Source organism: Chrysemys picta, chromosome 12 (genome assembly GCF_011386835.1).
Source record: "Chrysemys picta bellii isolate R12L10 chromosome 12, ASM1138683v2, whole genome shotgun sequence".
Lineage (NCBI taxonomy): Eukaryota > Metazoa > Chordata > Testudines > Emydidae > Chrysemys > Chrysemys picta.
In genome coordinates this window covers 1,340,282-1,362,717 of record NC_088802.1, presented here as the reverse complement: position 1 = coordinate 1,362,717, position 22,436 = coordinate 1,340,282, and the positions used below count along the sequence as shown (strand labels likewise).

The 22,436-nt window shown below is 67.1% G+C and overlaps 1 protein-coding gene across 1 annotated transcript in view; it reads left to right on the top strand.

Annotated features, from left to right (window-relative positions):
• LOC135974831 (tenascin-X-like) overlaps positions 1-22,436 on the top strand; it is a 69,120-nt gene that overhangs the window by 45,577 nt on the left and 1,107 nt on the right. Inside the window, 17 exon segments of the mRNA XM_065563855.1 lie at positions 6-293; positions 1,136-1,426; positions 2,435-2,728; positions 4,068-4,361; positions 4,875-5,162; positions 5,737-6,048; positions 6,908-7,225; positions 16,136-16,258; positions 16,754-16,897; positions 17,390-17,509; positions 17,775-17,918; positions 18,572-18,702; positions 19,356-19,488; positions 19,958-20,109; positions 20,353-20,449; positions 21,012-21,173; positions 21,500-21,718. Of these exon segments, the coding sequence (XP_065419927.1) occupies positions 6-293; positions 1,136-1,426; positions 2,435-2,728; positions 4,068-4,361; positions 4,875-5,162; positions 5,737-6,048; positions 6,908-7,225; positions 16,136-16,258; positions 16,754-16,897; positions 17,390-17,509; positions 17,775-17,918; positions 18,572-18,702; positions 19,356-19,488; positions 19,958-20,109; positions 20,353-20,449; positions 21,012-21,173; positions 21,500-21,718 (3,510 nt within the window).

The following is a 22,436-nucleotide window of genomic DNA, read 5'->3' as shown; positions in this document are numbered from 1 at the left end:
TCCAGTCGCGGTGCCGCAGGAGGAACCCACCCCCCAGCCCAGCCTTGGGGAGCTCTCAGCCTCCAACGTCACCCATGACTCCATCCTGCTCTCCTGGACTGTGGAAGGGACCTTCGACTCCTTCCTCCTCCAATACAAGGACGCGGAGGGCAAACCCCAGGAGCTGCCCATGGACGGGGGTTCCCGCACGTTCATCGTAACCAACCTGGCCCCCTCCCACAGATACAAGTTCAACCTCTACGGTGTCTCTGGCCACAAGCGCCTCGGCCCCATCTCCACCGACACTGTCACAGGTCAGCGGCTTTTCCCGTGGGTGCCATCTCCTTCCCCTCCCACCCCCTTTGCTTTCCAGTGGGTGGGGACAGCAGCTGCCAGTCGGGACCTTCCTGGGAAGACACTTCCCAGATTCCAACCTCTACAACCCGTCTACCGGCCATTCCAGGGGTGGAGGAGTTTGGATGGGTGGCTAGACAGATGGATCGATGTGCATGGGGTGCATGGATCAATGAACGAATAGATAGATGGATGGCTCTGAATGGGGATCGGTGGGGATGAATGGATGTCTATGGGGATGGATGGATGGATGGATGGATGGATGGATGGATGGATGGCTGTCTATGGGCATCGATCTGGATGGAGGGGATAGTTATGGATGGACGGATAGATGAATGGGTGCGTATGAGGATGGAGGGATGTTTGGAGGAGTGTCTGGAGCTGGATGGGTGTCAATGGGGATTTTTCCATTGATATTGGAGGGTTTGTTTCACCCCCTTCTCTTTCTCTCTTGTTTGTTCTTCCTTCCCCCTCACTCCTCCCGTCTCAGCTCAACTCTCACCGAGGTTTGTGCCGGTCACTCTGGGCCGACCTCTCCACGGGGCGGGGTGACCGCGGGGAACCGGGAATGTGGGATCCTCTTTGCAGACATTCCCCGTCCGTCTGTCTGTCCCCAGCTCTTCTTCCCGGCAGCAGGATCCGGCTATGTCCTGGGGCTGGTCCCTGGGGCTCCCTGCACCCTCCCCTGCTAATCCTCTCTGCAGATCCCCTCTGGCTAGGAATTAGTAGCCCCCCCGCCAAGGACCCGGCAACCCACCCCTGACTCCAGCCGCCCCCTTCACACACACCCCCTCTGTTCCAGCTGCAGCACCACGGAAGGAGGTACCCACTGCCCATCCCAGCCTGGGGGAGCTCTCGGCCTCAGACGTCACCCACAACTCCACCCTGCTCTCCTGGACCACAGAGGGGACCTTTGACTCCTTCCTCCTGCAGTACCGGGACGCGGAGAGCAAGCCCCAGTCGCTGCCCGTGGACGGGGGATCCCGCACGTTCATCGTAACCAACCTGGCCCCCTCCCACAGATACAAGTTCAACCTCTACGGCGTCTCCGGCCGCAAGCGCCTCGGCCCCGTCTCCACCGACGCCGTCACAGGTCAGTGGCTTTCCCCTTCCCCTCCCACCCCCTTTGCTTTGCAGTGTGGTCAGGTTAACACATAGGACAGGTGGAGAACGGAGCCAGTTTCCACCTCCGCATGTTCACGGACTCGCTGGGGGCCCTGAGACTGGCGCTGCTGCCTGGTGGCTTTGACCGTCTCAAACCAGGGTCCCCCCATAATCCCCCAGGGGGCAGGGTCCGCTCCTGCCTGGCCCCCGCTCGCTGGCCCCTGGGGCTCGCTGGCTCTTGTCCGGGCCGGGCCGGCGCCCTCTCCGTGGGACGCTGGTCACCGCGGGGCTGGAGCTGCCGCGTCTGAGAACCTGGCGTCTCAGAGCAGAACCAACCCCTCCGGGGCCCGTGGGGCGCAGCAGGGACCCCTGAGCCCACCTGCGTCTGCAGCCCCCGAGCCGGAGCCCCCCAGGGTAGCGCCCGCCCGTCCCCTCGCTGGCTGGGCCCTGCCCCCGGGCTGCCAGTCCAGGTCACCTGCCCCACGCAGCCGCCTCCCCAGAGCCCAGCAGGGGCGGCCAGTCCCTCTGTGCCCACCCCACACCAGGCCTGGGGCTGGGCTCGGGGTTAGCTGCCGTCCGTTGGGCAGGGCCCCCAGAGACTCGGTCTGGGGCTCCAGGAGCTGGGAAGCCCCTCGGGAGGGGGAGGGAGAGGGGGAGGGTCAAACAAATCTGCTCCCACCCCTTTCCTGCTACTTCTTTGTCCCTTTCCCACACCCCACCCATCGCTCCTTCCTTCCCCCCCCCCCCCACACCTACCCTGCTCCACGAGCCACGTCTCTGCCCCTTTCCCTGAGGAACTCAGTGTCGGAGGGCTTTGCTCCCACTACGTCTTCTACTCCATCAGTCCCAGACCACCGGGGTGGCCCTCCTGCTCCGATCCCAGGGCTACGCTGCCTGGGTCTGCAGAGAGCCTGCGCCCGTTGCTCCAGCAGGCAGGGGCTGCCTCTATTTGCCTGTCCAGGCGTTCCCACACACCGTGCCCCTCTCTCTGTTCCAGCCGCGGTACCGCGGGACAAGGGAGCCGGGACGCAGCTACGCCTGGGGAAACTTTCAGCCTCCGGTGTGACCCACAACTCCACCCTCCTCTCCTGGACCGTGGAGGAGGGGACCTTCGACTCTTTCATCCTCCAGTACAAGGACGCGGAGGGCAAACCCCAGGCGCTGCCCGTGGACGGGGGATCTCGCACAGTCACAGTAACCAACCTGGCCCCGTCCCGCAGATACAAGTTCAACCTCTATGGCATCTCCGGCCGCAAGCGCCTCGGCCCCGTCTCCACCGACGCCACCACAGGTCAGCGCTGCTCCCGGGGTGCCAGCCCCTTCCCCTCCCACCCCCTTTGATTTGCAGTGGGGTTGGGACAGCAGCCGCCAGGCGCTTCCCAGACTCCAACCACCATGACCTGTCTACCGGCCATTCTATAGATAGAGGAGTTTGGATGGGGATGGATGGGTGGATAGACAGACAGAGAGATGGATCTATGTGTATGGGGTGCATGGATGAATGCATGAATAGATAGATAGATGGATGTCTGTGTATGGAAATCGGTGGGGATGGATGGAGGGAGGGAGGGAGGGGATCTCATGGATGGATAGACTGATTAATGGCTGTGTATGGGGATGGAGAAGGAGATGGATGGCGGATAGATGGATAAGGAGATGAATGGATGGGGATGGGGATGGAGCGGACGGATACATGGATGGATGGGGTGGGGATGGAGAGACGAATGGATGCTTATGGGGATGGATGGATAAGAAGATGGATGGATGTGTTTGCGGATGGATGGATAAGGAGATGGATGGATCTGGATGGGGATGGAGCGGATGGAGAGATGGATGGATGAGGAGATGAACAGACGTGGATGGGGATGGACGGGGATGGAGCGGATGGAGAGATGGATGGATGCGGATGGGGATGGGGATGGAGCGGACGGATACATGGAGGATGGATAAGGAGATGGATGGATGGGGATGGGGATGGGGATGGAGCGGACGGATACATGGATGGATGGGGATGAGGATGGATGGAGTTTACAGAACTGGATGGGTGTTTGGAGGGATGCATGGCAGACGTGTGTGTGTCTGGGAACCCTTTTGCAGGGGGAGGTACAAGGGCTATGCTGGGTAAGGTCATGGATGCCTGGTAGATGGATGTGGCTCGCCATGGGTGATGGATGACCGCGGGGAGCGTATGAAGACGGTGGAATGGGCGTTTCTGGGGCTGGATGGGTGTCACTGGGGATCTTTCCATTGATGTTGGTGGTTTTGGTTCACCCCCTTCTCTTTCTCTCTCGTTTGTTCTTCCTTCCCCCGTCTCCTCCCGTCTCAGCTCAGCTCTCACTGAGGTTTGTTGCTCTGGGCCGACCCCTCCACGGAGGCAGGTGGCCGTGGGAACCTGGGAATGTGGGATCCTCTTTGCAGACATGCCCCGTCCATCTGTCTGTCCCCAGCTCTCCTTCCCGGCAGCAGGATCCGTCACTGTCCTGGGGCCGGTCCCTGGGGCTCTCTACCCCCCCCCCCCCCACTATTCCTCTCTGCAGATCCCCTCTGGCTAGGAATTACCTGCCCCCCAAGGACCTGGCGAGCTGCCCCCCACCCCGGCCGTGTTCTTCACCCCCCTCTCTCTGTTCCAGCCGCAGCGCTGCAGAAGGAGGAACCCGCCACCCATCCCAGCCTGGGGGAGCTCTCGGCCTCCGACATCACCCACGACTCCACCCTGCTCTCCTGGACCGTGGAGGAGGGTACCTTCGACTCCTTCCTCCTCCAGTACAAGGACGCGGAGGGCAAACCCCAGGCGCTGCCCGTGGACGGGGGATCCCGCACAGTCACCGTAACCAACCTGGCCCCGTCCCACAGATACAAGTTCAACCTCTACGGCATCTCCGGCCGCAAGCGCCTCGGCCCCGTCTCCACCGACGCCGTCACAGGTCAGCAGCTGCCGGGGGAGGGTCTCATCCAATGCCTGCCTCCTTCCTCCACCAAGTCTTTCCCAGGACCCCCGCCCCCCAGTGCTTTGCTTTGCCACTGCCTTCCCACACCCCTGCTTCTCCCAGCCCTGCGCAGCGTTTCCTCCTCAGGGATCCTTCTTCCTTCCCTCCTTGTCTCCCTTTGCCCCTTCTTTTCTTTTTTTCACTCCTCCTCTCTTCCCACCACTCCTCTGTCTGGCCCCTCCTCTGCCAGGGCCCCTTCCACGTTCCTTCACTCCCAGCCACCCTCTTCCACATCACTTTGCTTGGTGCAATCACGGCACCAGAGGCCACATCCGAGGGATCTTGTCTCCATCAGTCACTTGAGGGGCCACTTGCCCTGGACCTCAAAGGTGACACTGCCTGAGTTTGCAGAGAGCCTAAGCCCATCACTTGGCAGTGGGGGAAGCTGCCTCTGTTTCCCCCACATGCGGTTACCTCACCCTTAACCCTCCCCCTCTGTTCCAACCGCAGCGCCGCGGGATGAGGGACCCAGGATACAGCTTCGCCTGGGGCCGCTCTCGGCCTCCGACAGCACCCACGACTCCCTCGACCTGTCCTGGTCCGTGGAGGAGGGGACCTTCGACTCCTTCATCCTCCAGTATCGGGATGCAGACGGCAACCCCCAGGTGCTGCCCGTGGACGGGGGATCCCGCACCTTCACCGTCACCAACCTGGCCCCCTCCCACAGATACAAGTTCAACCTCTACGGCATCTCCGGCCGCAAGCGCCTCGGCCCCGTCTCCACCGACGCCGTCACAGGTCAGCGCTGGGGAATTCCCCCTCTCTCCTCCCGCCGTCCCCCCCTCGGCAGGTGCATGATGGAATAGAATCGCCCCCTTCTCTCCGTCTCTGTGCCTCGTGGGGCAGGGGCAGGGGCCGAGGGACGCGCTTTGCGTCGGGAAGATGCCGATTCGCCTCTCGAGGCGCTGGCCGGGAACCGGGCTTGGCGAAGGGACCCGGGATCCCGGTCTGAGCCGCGTAGCGCTGGCCCTCGCCCTGGCCCAGCGCGAGCTCTTCCAGAAACAGCCCGGGTGGGTTTCACGTGAGCCAGGGACGGAGAGTCCGGCCTGGCCTGTCGGGATTGTCCGGCCGGCTAATTCCCCTCCCTGCTCCATGCCGCCGGCCGCGATTGGCTCTGATCCACCCTCCTGCCGGCGCCACGGCCCCAGAGCCGGTGGGGTCTGGCGCGTCCCAGCAGCAGCCAAGCCACCTGCAAAGAGCCTGGCCCTTGGGGCATTTACCAACGTTTGGCAACTTTCGTCCCGATTCGGAACGGGGCGGGTTCTGGAGACGTGGGGTCCGGGCAGGGTCTGAGCTGCTCCCCTCTCCCCAGGCCGGCTGGAGGAGGAAGACGAGGAGGAGGAGGAGGAGGAAGGTGCCACGCAGCCCAAGCTGGGGGAGCTCTCAACCTCCGAGGTCACCAAAGACTCCGTGCGCCTCTCCTGGACCATCCAGGCCGGGGCCTTCGACTCCTTCCTCCTCCAGTACCGGGACGCGGACGGCAAACCCCAGGCGCTGCCCGTGGACGGGGGATCCCGCACGCTCGTTGTCTCCGACCTGCTGCCCTCCCGCAAGTACCAGTTCAACCTCTACGGCATCTCCGGCCACAAGCACCTCGGCCCCGTCTCCACCGACGTCGTCACAGGTCAGCGCCGGGGGGCCGGCCGGCCAGGGCCCCTCGACAGCCTGGGGGCACCCGGCTGGATTCTACCAGCCCCCTTCCTTCCGCAGGTCTTCCCTCCGCAGCCCAGCTGGGAGCCCGGACTCCTGGGTTCTGTCCCCAGCTCTGGGAGGGGAGTGGGGGCTGGTGGGTTAGAGCGGGGAGGCTGGGAGCCAGGACTCCTGGGTTCTCTCCCTGGCTCTGGGAGGGGAGTGGGGGCTGGTGGGTTAGAGCAGGGGGGGCTGGGAGCCAGGACTCCTGAGTTCTCTCCCTGGCGCTGGGAGGGGAGTGGGGGCTGGTGGGTTAGAGATGGGGGGACTGGGAGCCAGGACTCCTGGGTTCTCTCCCTGGCGCTGGGAGGGGAGTGGGGGCTGGTGGATTAGAGCAGGGGGGGCTGGGAGCCAGGACTCCTGGGTTCTCTCCCTGGCTCCGCCTCTGACCTTCCGGGTGACCATGCAAGAAGCACAATACCCACCCCATGCCTCAGTTTCCCCACCTGTAACATGGGGCTAACGATCCCATTGCGCCACTGACGAGCTGTGGGGACAGGCCCTTCTCTGCTGGGCCTCACCCCTGTGCCCCCTGCTCCTGACCCCCGATTCCTGTCCCCCCTCCGTCGGTCCGTCCCCCCGGCAGTTAACCCTTTCCACTCTACGCCAGAGCCCCATGGGACAAAATTAACTAACCTGCTCCCAGGGCCCCGGGTCAGTGCCTGGCTTCCGACCAGGTGCATGACGGGATAGAATTAACCCATTCTTGCCTGGCCCCGCCACGCCATCTCCCCCAGGGACAATTAACCCCGTCCTGCCCTTGCGGGAGCCTGACCCCCCTCCTGCCCCCGCAGCCTTCCCGGAAGCCTCCAGCGTGACGCCCGCCCGGCTGGACCAGCTGCTCGTCTCCGAGGTGACCCCCACCTCCCTGCGGCTGCGCTGGGACGCGCCCGAGGGCGACTTCGACACCTTCCTCATCCGGTACCGGGCCGCGGACCGGGGGCCTGGGCTGGGGCCGGCGCCCACCCAGGAGGTGCCAGTGCCGGGGGCCCAGCGTTCGTCTGTGCTGCGGGGGCTGCGGCCCGACACCGAATACGGCCTGGCGGTGTACGGCCTGCGGCAGGGCGAGGAGACGGCCAACGTCCACGGGGCCGCGCGGACCAGCAGCCTCGGTACGGCCCCCGCTGGGCTGGGCGGGGCCCACTGGGGCACAGAGCCCGGCTGACCCCCTCGTCCCTGCAGCCCAGCGCCCCACTGCCCCCAGCCTGTCCCCACGTCCCAGCGCCCCCTGCTGCCCCCTTGTCCCCGCAGCCCAGCGCCCCCACTGCCCCCAGCCTGTCCCCGCAGCCCAGCGCCCCCTGCTGCCCCCTTGTCCCCGCGTCCCAGTGCCCCCTGCTGCCCCCAGCCTGCCCCGTCGTCCCAGCGCCCCCTGCTGCCCCCTTGTCCCCGCAGCCCAGCGCCCCACTGCCCCAGCCTGTCCCCACGTCCCAGCGCCCCCTGCTGCCCCCTTGTCCCCGCAGCCCAGCGCCCAGCCTGTCCCCGCGTCCCAGCGCCCCCTGCTGCCCCCAGCCTGTCCCCGCAGCCCAGCGCCCAGCCTGTCCCCGCGTCCCAGCGCCCCCTGCTGCCCCCCAGCCTGTCCCCGCGTCCCAATGCCCCCTGCTGCCCCCTTGTCCCCGCAGCCCAGCGCCCCCACTGCCCCCAGCCTGTCCCCTCGTCCCAGTGCCCCCTGCTGCCCCCTTGTCCCCGCATCCCAGCGCCCCCTGCTGCCCCCAGCCTGTCCCCTCGTCCCAGTGCCCCCTGCTGCCCCCTTGTCCCCGCATCCCAGCGTCCCCTGCTGCCCCCAGCCTGTCCCCTCGTCCCAGTGCCCCCTGCTGCCCCCTGTGACGGAGCAGGGAGCAGGGCAGATTTGACCTGGGAATGTTGCAGGGGGGTTGCAGTGGGGATGTGGGACTTCCCTTGAAGGGAGCTACCTGAGCTGTAACCTGAGCCAGGAACGGGGGTGGGGAGAATTAACACCTTCTGCCCGGGAGACTGAACAAAGGAGAGGAGCAGCGGGAGGGGCTGGGAGTTTAGTTTCGGTTGGGGCTGGGTGGTGCAACGCAGGGAACCCCAAGCTGGGGTCTAAGCTCCCTGAACCTCCCAGAGGGACCTAATTGAGAGGGGGGGTCTGGTCGTACCTACACGCTCTGCTTGAGACTGTGTTCCTGTCCTTGAATAAACCTTCTGCTTTACTGGCTGGCTGAGAGTCGCAGTGAATCTCGGGAAGAGGGGTGCAGGGCCCTAACTCCCCCCCAATCCGCAACAACTGGTGGCAGCGGTGGGATCTACTGCACCCCGTGGACGGCGCTTCCTGCAGTAAGTGACTGGGGAGCAGTAAAACGAAGGGGGATTGACGGGGACCAGGCCTGCTGAAGAGTGGGAGAGAGACGGTTATTACCCCTGGGAGTGTGTGACCAGCGAGAAGGACTTTTGCAGTAACAGGGTCCCCCGGGGGGATCGCAGCGAGTGGTCCCAGGGGCGGAGGAGTCTGCAGCTCGACCCTGGCAGAGAGGTGGTGACCTCGAGAAAGGCTGGCACACTAGGGGTCCCCCTGGGAACTGTGGGGAGCTGTGAGCACACAGGCCGGTGAGTGGCCAGCAGGAAGATGTACGCCAAGCGGCTTAAGAGCGACCTGGTGGAGCTGTGCAAGCAGAGGCGGCTGCGCATTGGGAGGCTCACCAAAGAACAGCTCATTGCCCAGCTGGAGGAGGGAGATCGCGCGAATGAACTGATCCCTGTGTCTCAGGGAAGCAGCCTGGCAAATGCAGCGCAGGCACCAGTGTCTGTCCCAGCTGGGAGTGGTCAGCCGGCTGCTGAGGGCTTCCCGAGACCCCTCCTTCCTATGCCTAGGGGAAGGGTGGGGAGGAGCCCAGCAGATACCGAAGGCGCCGTGACCCCCCCGGCCAGCAGGGGGTCCCCCCGGCGAAGCTCGCCGGCCAGCAGAGGAGCCCCCCGGCGACGTTCGGCATCCGGGGAGCGGAATTGGCTGGAATGGGAGAAAGAGCTAAAACTGAGGGAGCTGGAGGATCGTGAACAACAGAGACAGCATGAAGAGAGACAGCATCAGCGTGAAGAGAGACAGAGACAGCATGAACGGGAGGAGAATGAGAGACAGCATCAGCGTGAACGGGAGGAGAAAGAGAGACAGCATCAGCGCGAACGGGAGGAGAATGAGAGACAAAGACAGCATGAACTGGAACTGGCGAGACTGAGGGGCAGCGAACCCCCGGCTGCGGTGAGTGAGGGGGGACCCAGGACTGCACGGAGCTTTGATAAGTGCATCATGGCCCCATACAAGGAGGGGGAGGACATGGATGACTTCCTGGAGGCCTTTGAGACGGCCTGCGAGCTGCACCGGGTGGATCCCGCGGACAGACTCCGGGTCCTTACCCCCTTACTGGACCCCAAATCCGTGGCATTGTACCGCCAACTGGGAGAGGCAGAGAAAGGGGACTACGAACTATTCAAAAAGGCCCTGCTACGAGAGTTTGGGCTGACTCCTGAGATGTACCGGGAAAGGTTCCGGGGTCAAGATAAAACCCCTGAGATCTCATATCTGCAACTAGCCGTCCGCATGGAAAGATACGCCAGCAAGTGGGCTGGTGGGGCCCAGACGAAGGAGGACCTGATTAAACTGCTGGTACTGGAGCAACTGTATGAGCGGTGCCCATCCGACCTGAGGCTGTGGTTGGTGGACAGAAAGCCAGAGAACCCGCGACACGCCGGGCAGCTGGCTGATGAGTTTGTAAAGAGCCGGTCAGGGGGTGGCAGGGAGGAGCCCCAAAGGAACAGGCCCGCCGCGATGCAGAGAGAGAGTCACCCTGGGACCTCCCAAAGGGGGAATATGGGGAATCCCCTCCCACGGGGAAGGCCCAGCATCAGGGACAACCGACCGGCTCGAGGGGACCCACGGGACCTGAGCTGCTATTACTGCGGCCGAAGAGGCCACGTTCGGGCCCAGTGCCCCAAGCTCAAGGACAGACTGAGCAGACCGAACCCGCACCGGGTTAACTTGGTAGAGGCCCAGACGGGCGAGGGGCAGGCTTCCCATGCAAGAGGGGCTGGCAGCTTATCAACTGCTCAAGAGAGAGAAGGGCCCCCGGCCAGCTTCTCTGGGGGGCCAGATGCTCCGGATTCAAAGTTCTCCGTTTACAGGGTTGGCGCGGGGCTGTCCCTGCGGAGCGAGTGCCTTGTTCCCCTGGAGGTGGATGGGAAGAAAGTTTATGGATACTGGGACACGGGCGCAGAGGTGACACTGGCCCGGCCCGAGGTGGTGGCCCCAGATCGGGTGGTGCCCAACACCTTCCTGACCCTGACCGGGGTGGGCGGGACCCCATTCAAGGTTCCCGTAGCGAGGGTACACCTGAAATGGGGGGCCAAGGAGGGCCCCAAGGACGTGGGAGTGCACCACCATTTGCCCACTGAGGTGTTGATGGGGGGGGACCTAGAGGACTGGCCAAGCAGCCCCCAGACCGCCTTAGTCGTGACCCGTAGCCAGAGCCGGCGAGGGGCACTACGCCCTGACCTTGGGAAGGATGTCCCACCGGAGGCACCGAACCCTTCCCGGGTGGGGAGGGAACACCCAACTACAGGCCGCGGGGTGGCTGGGGCTTCCGACCCAGCCGACGAGAGGGAGCAGGTCCCCATCCCTTCCTCAGCCGCCGAGTTCCAGGCCGAGTTGCAGAAGGACCCCTCCCTGCGGAAGCTAAGGGGCCTGGCTGACCTCAGTGTGGGACAGACCATGAGGAGAGGATGCAAGGAGAGGTTCCTGTGGGAGAAGGGGTTCCTCTACCGAGAGTGGGCTCCCCCGGGGGAAGTGGAGTCGTGGGGGATCAGGAGGCAGCTGGTGGTTCCCCAGAAGTTTCGCCACAAGCTACTGTACCTGGCCCATGACATCCCTCTCGCAGGGCACCAGGGGATCCGGCGCACCAGGCAGAGGCTGCTACAGAACTTTTACTGGCCCGGGGTCTTCACCAACGTCCGGCAGTACTGCCGATCCTGTGACCCCTGCCAGAGGGTGGGGAAGGCCCGGGACAAGGGGAAGGCAGCATTGAGACCTTTGCCCATCATAGAGGAGCCTTTCCAGAAGGTGGCCATGGACATAGTGGGACCTCTCAGCAAGACGACCCGGTCTGGGAAGAAATACATCCTGGTGGTGGTAGATTTCGCCACCCGCTACCCCGAGGCAGTGCCCTTATCGTCCATTGAAGCAGACACTGTGGCGGATGCGCTGCTGACCATTTTCAGCCGAGTGGGGTTCCCCAAGGAAGTCTTGACGGACCAAGGGTCCAACTTCATGTCGGCCCTACTCCGGTGCTTGTGGGAGAGATGTGGGGTCCGGCACAACTGGGCCTCAGCATATCACCCCCAATCCAACGGGCTGGTGGAGAGGTTCAATGGGACGCTAAAAATGATGCTGAAAACATTTATGAATCAGCACCCGCAGGACTGGGACAAGTACTTACCTCACCTGCTGTTTGCGTACAGGGAGGTACCCCAGGAGTCTACCGGGTTTTCGCCTTTCGAACTGCTATATGGAAGGCGGGTAAGGGGGCCCCTTGACCTGATGAGAGACGAATGGGAGGGGAAGGCCACTCCTGACGGAGAGTCGGTGGTGGAGTATGTCCTGACCTTCCGGGAACGACTTGCCGAGCTCATGGGCCTGGCCAGGGAGAATCTGGCCAGAGCCCAGAGGAAGCAGAAGGTCTGGTATGACCGCACAGCACGGGCCCGCGCCTTCGCCACTGGGGATCAGGTGATGGTCCTCATCCCCGTGAGGAAAAACAAACTCCAGGCCGCCTGGGAAGGGCCCTTCAAGGTTGTCAAGCAACTAAACGAGGTAAACTATGTGGTGGAGCTGTCGAACCGGGCACACCACCACCGGGTGTACCATGTGAATATGATGAAGCCATATTATGACAGGGGGAATATGGTGTTGGCCGTGTGTGGACAGTGGGAGGGGCAGGGAGATGACCCTTTAGTAGATCTATTCCCTGGGACAAGAGTTGGCTTCCCCCTGGAAGCAATTCCCCTCTCTGATCGGCTAACCCTTGCCCAGCGAGCTGAGATCGGAGGGGTGCTGCATCTGTACCAGCAGCTGTTTTCCAACCAGCCTGGACGCACTAATCTGACTGTCCACCGGGTGCAGACAGGATCGCACCCGCCTATAAAATGCTCCCCCTTCCGAGCCACAGGGAAAACTGCTCAGGACCTGGAAAGAGAGGTCAATGACATGCTGGCTTTGGGGGTGATCCAGCCGTCTTCCAGCCCTTGGGCCTCGCCGGTAGTGCTGGTCCCCAAAAAGGACGGGTCGATCCGGTTCTGTGTGGACTATCGGAAGCTCAATGCCATCACTGTAGCCGATGCCTACCCCATGCCCAGGCCGGACGAGCTCCTAGACAAGCTGGGAGGTGCTCGGTACCTTACCACCATGGATCTTACAAAGGGCTATTGGCAAGTGCCGCTGGATGCAGATGCCAGGCTGAAATCGGCCTTTGTCACCCCTCTGGGGCTCTATGAGTTCCTGACCCTGCCCTTCGGCCTCAAGGGAGCGCCGGCCACCTTCCAGCGCCTGGTGGATCAGCTACTGAGGGGGATGGAGAGTTTTGCCGTGGCGTATATCGATGACATCTGTGTCTTTAGCCAGACCTGGGAGGACCACATATCCCAGGTTAGACAAGTGCTGGACCGACTCCAGAAGGCTGGGCTGACCGTAAAACCGGAGAAGTGCAAGGTGGGGATGGCTGAGGTATCCTACCTAGGCCACCGGGTGGGAAGCGGCTGCCTAAAGCCGGAACCAGCCAAAGTGGAGGTGATCAGAGACTGGCCCGCTCCTCAAACCAAAAAGCAGGTCCAAGCCTTTATTGGGATGGCAGGGTACTATCGGAGGTTCGTGCCCCACTTTAGCGCCATAGCCGCCCCCATCACTGAGCTGTGCAAGAAGGGGAAGCCAGACAAAGTGGTCTGGACCGAGGAGTGCCAGGAGGCTCTCCGGGCGCTGAAGGAGGCTCTGGTCAGTGGCCCAGTTCTGGCAAACCCAGACTTTGACAAGCCCTTTATGGTGTTCACCGACGCCTCAGACACAGGACTGGGGGCGGTGTTAATGCAGGAGGATGAAAAGGGGGAGAGACACCCCATCGTGTACCTGAGCAAGAAGTTACTACCCCGGGAGCAGAACTACGCGGCCATCGAGAAGGAATGCCTGGCCATGGTGTGGGCCCTCAAGAAACTAGAGCCATATCTCTTTGGGCGTCACTTCACCGTGCACACCGACCACTCTCCCCTGACCTGGCTGCACCAGATGAAAGGAGCCAACGCCAAGCTCCTGAGATGGAGCCTGCTCCTGCAGGATTATGACATGGACGTGGTCCATGTGAAGGGACGTGACAACCTGATAGCGGACGCGTTGTCCCGGAGAGGGAGCCCTGAACTTCCCCAGGTCACTGGTCAGAGTGACCCCGCTCAGTTCAGTCTCGAAGGGGGGAGAGATGTGACGGAGCAGGGAGCAGGGCAGATTTGACCTGGGAATGTTGCAGGGGGGTTGCAGTGGGGATGTGGGACTTCCCTTGAAGGGAGCTACCTGAGCTGTAACCTGAGCCAGGAACGGGGGTGGGGAGAATTAACACCTTCTGCCCGGGAGACTGAACAAAGGAGAGGAGCAGCGGGAGGGGCTGGGAGTTTAGTTTCGGTTGGGGCTGGGTGGTGCAACGCAGGGAACCCCAAGCTGGGGTCTAAGCTCCCTGAACCTCCCAGAGGGACCTAATTGAGAGGGGGGGTCTGGTCGTACCTACACGCTCTGCTTGAGACTGTGTTCCTGTCCTTGAATAAACCTTCTGCTTTACTGGCTGGCTGAGAGTCGCAGTGAATCTCGGGAAGAGGGGTGCAGGGCCCTAACTCCCCCCCAATCCGCAACACCCCCTTGTCCCCGCATCCCAGCGTCCGCTGCTGCCCCCAGCCTGTCCCCGCGTCCCAGCGTCCGCTGCTGCCCCCTTGTCCCCGCAGCCCAGCGCCCCCTGCTGCCCCCAGCCTGTCCCCGCATCCCAGCGCCCCCTGCTGCCCCCTTGTCCCCGCAGCCCAGCGCCCCCACTGCCCCCAGCCTGTCGCCGCGTCCCAGCGCCCCCACTGCCCCCAGCCTGTCCCCGCGTCCCAGCGCCCAGCCTGTCCCCGCGTCCCAGTGCCCCCTGCTGCCCCCAGCCTGTCCCCGCAGCCCAGCGCCCCACTGCCCCCAGCCTGTCCCCACGTCCCAGCGCCCCCTGCTGCCCCCTTGTCCCCGCAGCCCAGCGCCCCACTGCCCCCAGCCTGTCCCCACGTCCCAGCGCCCCCTGCTGCCCCCTTGTCCCCGCAGCCCAGCGCCCCCACTGCCCCCAGCCTGTCCCCGCATCCCAGCGCCCCCTGCTGCCCCCTTGTCCCCACAGCCCAGCGCCCCCACTGCCCCCAGCCTGTCGCCGCGTCCCAGCGCCCAGCCTGTCCCCGCGTCCCAGTGCCCCCACTGCCCCCAGCCTGTCCCCGCGTCCCAGTGCCCCCACTGCCCCCAGCCTGTCCCCGCGTCCCAGCGCCCCCTGCTGCCCCCAGCCTGTCCCCGCGTCCCAGCGCCCCCACTGCCCCCAGCCTGTCCCCGCGTCCCAGCGCCCCCACTGCCCCCAGCCTGTCCCCGCGTCCCAGCGCCCCCACTGCCCCCAGCCTGTCGCCGCGTCCCAGCGCCCAGCCTGTCCCCGCGTCCCAGTGCCCCCACTGCCCCCAGCCTGTCCCCGCGTCCCAGTGCCCCCACTGCCCCCAGCCTGTCCCCGCGTCCCAGCGCCCCCACTGCCCCCAGCCTGTCCCCGCATCCCAGCGCCCCCTGCTGCCCCCTCTCTGCGGCCCCGAGCCCGGCTGCCCCCGCATCCCAGCAGCCTAATGCCCCCTGCTGCCCCCAGCCTGTCCCCGCGTCCCAGCGCCCAGCCTGTCCCCGCGTCCCAGTGCCCCCTGCTGCCCCCAGCCTGTCCCCGCGTCCCAGCGCCCCCTGCTGCCCCCAGCCTGTCCCCGCGTCCCAGCGCCCCCTGCTGCCCCCTTGTCCCCGCAGCCCAGCGCCCCCTGCTGCCCCCAGCCTGTCCCCGCATCCCAGCGCCCCCTGCTGCCCCCAGCCTGTCCCCGCGTCCCAGCGCCCCCTGCTCCCCCAGCCTGTCCCCGCGTCCCAGCGCCCCCTGCTGCCCCCCAGCCTGTCCCCTCGTCCCAGCGCCCCCTGCTGCCCCCAGCCTGTCCCCGCGTCCCAGCGCCCCCTGCTGCCCCCAGCCTGTCCCCGCGTCCCAGCGCCCCCTGCTGCCCCCCAGCCTGTCCCCGCGTCCCAGCGCCCCCTGCTGCCCCCCAGCCTGTCCCCGCGTCCCAGCGCCCCCTGCTGCCCTCTTGTCCCCGCAGCCCAGCGCCCCCTGCTGCCCCCAGCCTGTCCCCGCGTCCCAGCGCCCCCTGCTGCCCCCCAGCCTGTCCCCGCGTCCCAGCGCCCCCTGCTGCCCCCTTGTCCCCGCAGCCCAGCGCCCCCTGCTGCCCCCTTGTCCCCGCAGCCCAGTGCCCCCTGCTGCCCCCAGCCTGTCCCCGCGTCCCAGCGCCCCCTGCTGCCCCCAGCCTGTCCCCGCGTCCCAGCGCCCCCTGCTGCCCTCTCTCTGCGGCCCCGAGCCCGGCTGCCCCCGCGTCTCAGCAGCCTAATGCCCCCGGCTGCCCCCAGCCTGTCCCCGCAGCCCAGCGCCCCATCCCTGGTGAGAGGGGCGGGGGGGGGGGGAATTGGGCAGCTGGGTGGGCCCAAGGCCTCTCCCAGGCCAGGAGGCCAGAGCTACAGAGCGGGGAGGGGGAAGGGACAGGACGGATGGAAGGATGGAGGGAGGGTCAGGCGGCTGGATGAATGCTGGGGGGGTGATGGGGTGCCTCGGTGGGTCTCAACCCCCCCCCCCCCCAGCTGAGGGGGGGACGGGGCTCCGCAGGCTGGTGCTGCCCCCCAGTGGCCACGCTGGGAAGGGCCCCCCGGCTGGCTCCGGCTGAGGGCCCATGGGTCCCCCTTGACCCCCATGTCTCCCCAGAGCTGGAGAGCCCCCGGGACCTGCGCTTCAGCGACGTCCGTGAGACCTCGGTGGGGGTGACCTGGGGGGCCCCGTCCACCCGCGTCGACCGCTACAAGGTGTCCTTCCAGCTGCGTCACGGGGGTAAGTGCCCCACAGCGCCCCCTGCTCCCCCCAATGCCCCAAACCAACCCCCCACAGCGCCTCTCGCTGCCCCCCACAGCACCTCAAACCGACCCCCACAGCGTCCCTCACTGGCCCCGCACAGCACCCCCTGCTGTCCCCCATCTGACCCCCCACAGCACCTCTCACTGTCCCCCACAGTGCCCCCTGCTCCCCCCAGTGCCCCAAACCGACCCCCCACAGTGCCTGCTGCTGCCCCCCACAGCGCCCCAAACCGACCCCCCACAGCGCCCCACGCTGGCCCCTGCAGCACTGTGGCCCCCCCCATAGCACCCCGCACTGAGCACCCAAAATGCCCCCTACAGACCCCCAGAGCCCCCCCCCCAGAACTGCCTGCAGAACAGCGCCCCCTACTGGCCCTGTGCCCTGGCCCCACCCCCTGCAGCACAGTTCCCCCGGCCCCACCCCTGACACGTGGCCCCGCCCCCAGCGCGTCCTGACCCACTGTCGCCCCAGGGGAGCCGCAGAGCACCATGGTCGAGGGCACCCGGCTGCAGACGACGCTCGAGGGGCTGATCCCCGGGGCCAGCTACGAGGTGAGCGTCATGGCCGTGCGGGGCTTCGAGGAGAGCGAGCCGCTGGTGGGCTACGTCACCACGGGTAAGGGCTGGATGCCTGGGTCCCCTCCCCTGTCTCGGGGCCACTGGCCGGATGCCTGGGTCCCCTCCCCTGCCCCGGGGCCTCCGGCCGGAAACCTGGGTCCCCTCACTTGCCCAGGGGCCACCAGCTGGATGCCTGGGTCCCCTCCCCTGCCCCAGGGCCACCGGCCGGAAACCTGGGTCCCCTCCCCTGCCCCGGGGCCAGCACCAGACGCCTGGGTCCCATCCCCTATCCCAGGGCCACCAGCCAGACACCTGGGTCCCTTGCCCGCCGCGGGTCCCCTCCCCTGCCCCAGCGCCAGCGCCGGACACCTGAGTCCCGTCCCTTCCCATGCAGGGCCAGTGCCACATCCTGCCACCGGGATCTCTGGGTCCTGTCCCCTTGCCACTCCCCTAGATGCCTGGATCCCCTCCCTTCCCCCCCCCGCCAGCTGGACGCCTGGGTCCCCTTCACGGGGGCTGCTCTCCCTGACGCGCTGCACTCTCTCCGCAGTCCCCGACGGCCCCTCGGACCTGCGCGCCGTCAACGTCGCCGACACCTCGGCCCTGCTGCGCTGGCGCCCGCCCCGGGCCCCCGTCCAGAGCTACGAGCTGAGCTACGGGCCCCCCCAGGGTGAGTGCGGGGGCAGAGCGTCACTCCCCTCCCCCGGCGGGTGGCTCCGCCCCTGGCACCCGGGTCCCTGGGGTCCTTCACCCGCCTGCCCTGGGTCCGGGCGGCCGGCACGGGTGTCTCCGGGGCGCTGGGCTGTCGGGTCCCTGCAGCCCGGTCCCCCATCGCCCGGCCCGGCTCCTTTGGGCTCCCCCCGGCACCCCCACAACCTCATCATCGCGGGAGGGCAGCTCAGCCCGGCCCCCCCTCACCCCAGCTCTCCCCCCAGGTCCCGCTGTGACGCTGCGGCTCCCCGGGGACCGGGCCGAACACCCCCTGTCCGGGCTGCGGCTCGACACCGAGTATCTGGTCAGCGTCCACGGGGTGACGGGGGGCAACCGCAGCTCCCCCGCCAGCGCCACTTTCACCACCGGTACGGGGGGCAGGGATAAGGGGGTGGGGGGAGGAGGGAGGTTGGGGGGGGAGGAAGGAGTGGGGGCAGCAGGAGGTGGGGGTCACGGGGAGGGGTGGGGGAAGCAGTGGAGGGAGGGGGGAGGAAGGAGTGGGGGCGGCAGGGGGAGGGGGGTCACGGAGGGGTGGGGGAAGCAGTGGGGGAGGGGGGAGGAAGGAGTGGGGGCAGCAGGAGGTGGGGGTCACGGGGAGGGGTGGGGGAAGCAGTGGAGGGAGGGGGGAGGAAGGAGTGGGGGCGGCAGGGGGAGGGGGGTCACGGAGGGGTGGGGGAAGCAGTGGGGGAGGGGGGAGGAAGGAGTGGGGGCAGCAGGAGGTGGGGGTCACGGGGAGGGGTGGGGGAAGCAGTGGAGGGAGGGGGAGGAAGGAGTGGGGGCGGCAGGGGGAGGGGGTCACGGGGAGGGGTTGGGGAAGTAGTGGAGGAGGAAGGAGTGGGGGGCGGCAGGGGGAGGGGTTGGGGAAGCAGTGGAGGAGGAAGGAGTGGGGGGCAGCAGGGGGAGGGGGGTCACAGGGAGGGTTGGGGAAGCAGAGGGGGGAGGGAGAGGGAGCGACGGGGGGAGGGGAATGGGGCAGGGGGGAGGTCAGGGGGGGTCTCTGTTTCACTCTCCCCTCCCCCAGGGCTGGACGCCCCCCGGGACCTGCAAGCCACCGAGGTGACCCCCCGCAGCGCCCGGCTCTCCTGGACTCCCCCCCGCGTCCCCCCCGCCGGCTACCTGCTGAGCTACGAGACGCCTGCCGGCCAAACGCAGGTACCGGGGACCCCCCAGACCCCCCTCGTATCCTCCTGCCCAGCCCTGCTCCCCCCAACCCCACCTCCAGCCCCTACATCCCCCTGTCCCAGACCTCCATCCCCCATCCCCCCAGCCCCTCCCCCGTATCCTCCTGCCCAGCCCCCCCAGCCCTGCTCCCCCCAACCCCACCTCCAGCCCCTACATCCCCCTGTCCCAGACCCCCAGCCCCCATTACATCTCCCCCAGCCCCCCAGCCCCCCCCGTATCCTCCTGCCCAGCCCCCCAGCCCTGCTCCCCACAACCCCGCCCCCAGCCCCTACATCCCCCCACCCCCTACACCCCCCAGCCCCCATTACAACATCTCCCCCATCCCCCCAGCCTCTCCCCCATATCCTCCTGCCCAGCCCCCCCTCAGCCCTGCTCCCCCCAACCCCACCCCCGCCCCCAGCCGCTACATCCCCCCACCCCCTACACCCCCCAGCCCCCATTACAACACCTCCCCCTCCCACCCCACCTACTCAGCCCCCCCAATGCCCCTCCTCACTCTTTGCCCTCCCCCCCGCTCCCGCCACATCCCCGTCTGTGGAGCCAGAAGTCCCCCCCCCAGACTCCTCCCACAGCCCCATGGCTGCTCCCTGCCCCCCCCCCCCACTCACTCCCTCTCCCCCCAGGAGATCCCCCTGGGCTCGGACGCCGCCTCCCACCAGCTGAGTAACCTGACTCCGTCCAGCCGCTACCAGGTCCGGGTGCAGGCGATCCGGGGGGGCCGCCCCAGCACCCCCATCGCCACCTCCTTCAACACCGGTGAGCCGCAGGACGCCGGGGTTCTAGCCTGGCTCGGGGGGGCTGGGAGCCAGGACTCCTGGGCTCTCCCCAGCTCTGGGAGGGGAGTGGGGGCTGCTGGGTTAGAGCAGGGGGGCAGGGAGCCAGGACTCCTGGGTTCTCTCCTGGCTCTGGGAGGGGAGTGGGGGCTGGTGGGTTAGAGCAGGGGAGGCTGGGAGCCAGGACTCCTGGGTTCTCTCCCCGGCTCTGGGAGACGAGTGGGGGCTGGTGGGTTAGAGCAGGGGGGGCTGGGAGCCAGAACTCCTGGGTTCTCTCCCCAGCTCTGAGAGGGGAGGGGGGGCTGGTGGTTGGAGCGGGGGGCGGGGGCTGGGAGCCAGGACTCCTGGGCTCTCTCCTGGCTCGGGGAGGGGAGGGGGGGCTCGTGGTTGGAGGGGGTGGGGCTGGGATCCCGGACTCCTGGGTTCCATGCCCTCCTCTCCTCTCCTGGCAGTCTGGCTGACCTACCCCTTCCCCCGGGACTGCGCGGAGGAGCAGCTGAACGGGCCGGGCCCCTCCCGCGAGGTGACCATCTACCTGGGGGGCGACAGGCAGCGCCCCCTGCAGGTGTACTGCGACATGGAGACCGACGGGGGCGGCTGGCTGGTGAGTGTGGGGCTGGGGCTGGGGCTGGGGCAGGGCAGGGGGGGAACCTGCCCCAGGGGGCAGCGGGGCGCGGGGGGGCAGCGGGGCCGGGCAGGGCGGGGGGGGGAACCTGCCCCAGGGGGCAGCGGGGCGCGGGGGGGCAGCGCGGCCGGGCAGGGCGGGGGGGGGGGGACCTGCCCCAGGGGGCAGCGGGCGCGGGGGGGGCCGAGGGTCTGTCTCTGACCCCCCCCCCAACTCCCCCAGGTCTTCCAGCGTCGCATGAACGGCAAGACGGATTTCTGGCGCGACTGGCAGGACTACGCCCAGGGCTTCGGGAACCGGTCCCAGGAGTTCTGGCTGGGTGAGTGAGAGAACCCAGGCGTCCTGGGCGGCCCTGCCATCCCCAGACCCCCTCCCCCTGCAGAGCCAGGGAGAGAACCCAGGAGTCCTGGCTCCCAGCCCCCCCTGCTCTGACCCACCAGCCCCCTCCCCTCCCAGAGCTGGGGAGAGAACCCAGGAGTCCTGGCTACCAGCCCCCCCTGCTCTGACCCACCAGCCCACTCCCCTCCCAGAGCCAGGGAGAGAAGCCAGGAGTCCTGGCTTCCAGCCCCCCCCCCCCCCCCGCTCTTACCACTAGCCCCCACTCCCCTCCCAGAGCCGGGAGAGAACCCAGGAGTCCTGGCTCCCAGTTCCCCCTGCTCTAACCCACCAACCCCCACTCCCCTCCCCGAGCTGGGAAAGAACCCAAGAGTCCGGGCTGTCCCCCCCACCCCCTCCCCTGGCGGAGCAGGGAGAGAACCCAGGCGTCCCGGGCTGCCCTGCGATCCCCCAGCCCCCGCTCCCCCGCAGAGCTGGGGAAGAACCCAGGAGTCCGGGCTGCCCCCTGGCAGAGCGTGGAGAGAACCCAGGCGTCCTGCCCCCAGGTAACGACGCCCTGCACCAGCTGACGGCGGCGGGGGAGCAGGAGCTGCGGGTGGATCTCCGGGCCGGCGCAGAGGCCGTGTTCGCCCAGTACCAGCGGTTCCGGGTGGACCCCCCCAGCGAGTATTACCGCCTGCATCTCGGCAGCTACCGCGGCACGGCCGGTGAGGGGCGCAGGGCGGCCGGGGGGGGGGGGCAGGGAGAGAGCCACTGGGGGCAGACGGAGAGCGAAAGGGAGGTGGGGGTGGAGATGAGGGTGCTGGCTGGGGGGCAGAGGACGAGGGGCTGTGGGGGCCACAGGGGGATGGATAGGGGACAGCGGGGGGCTGCTATGTCAGGGGGTTCATGTCCCGGGGATGGGTGGGGTCTGGGGGCACAGTGGGGAGTTGCTATGTTTGGGGGGTTCAGTGGATGGGGTGTCTGTGTCCTGGGGGGGATGGGGGAGGGGTGCTGTCCCCCCCATGCCCCCCTAACCCCCAGTCCCCCCCAGGCGACGCGCTGAGCTACCACTCGGGCAGCGTCTTCTCGACGAGGGACCGGGACCCGAACCGGTTGCTGATCCCTTGCGCGGTGTCCTACCGCGGGGCCTGGTGGTACCACAACTGCCACTACGCCAACCTCAACGGGTTGTACGGCAGCCGCCGGGACCACCAGGTACGGCCCGCCCGGACGCCTGGGTTCTCTCCCGGATTGGGGGGGGGGGCAGGACGCCTGGGTTCTCTCCCGGCTGGGGGGAGGGCAGGACGCCTGGGTTCTCTCCCGGCTGGGGGCGGGGGGCAGGATGCCTGGGTTCTCTCCCGGCTGGGGGGGGGGGGAGCAGGACGCCTGGGTTCTCTCCCAGCTGGGGAGGGAGCAGGATGCCTGGGTTCTCTCCCAGCTTGGGGGGGGAGCAGGATGCCTGGGTTTTCTCCCAGGTCGGGGGGGGACGCAGGACGCCTGGGTTCTCTCCCAGCTGGGGAGGGGAGCAGGATGCCTGGGTTTTCTCCCAGGTCGGGGGGGGGGGGCAGGATGCCTGGGTTCTCTCCGGCTGGGGAGGGGGCAGGACGCCTGGGTTCTCTCCCAGCTGGGGGGGGGGGGGCAGAACGCCTGGGTTCTCTCCCGGCTGGGGGGAAGGCAGGACGCCTGGGTTCTCTCCCAGCTGGGGGGGGGGGGGGAGCAGGATGCCTGGGTTCTCTCCCGGCTGGGGAGGGAGCAGGATGCCTGGGTTCTCTCCCAGCTGGGGGGGGGGGGAGCAGGATGCCTGGGTTCTCTCCCGGGTCTGGGGGCAGGGGGCCCTGGTGGGGAAAGCAGGGGGGGGGGGACTGGGAGCCAGGACTCCTGGGTTGGCCCATCCCCGGGGAGGAAATTAACTCCTTCCCATCCAGCAAATCCAAGGCAGTGGGAAACTGAGTCTCTGATTGCGCCTAGCACTATTACAGAAGTTGCTG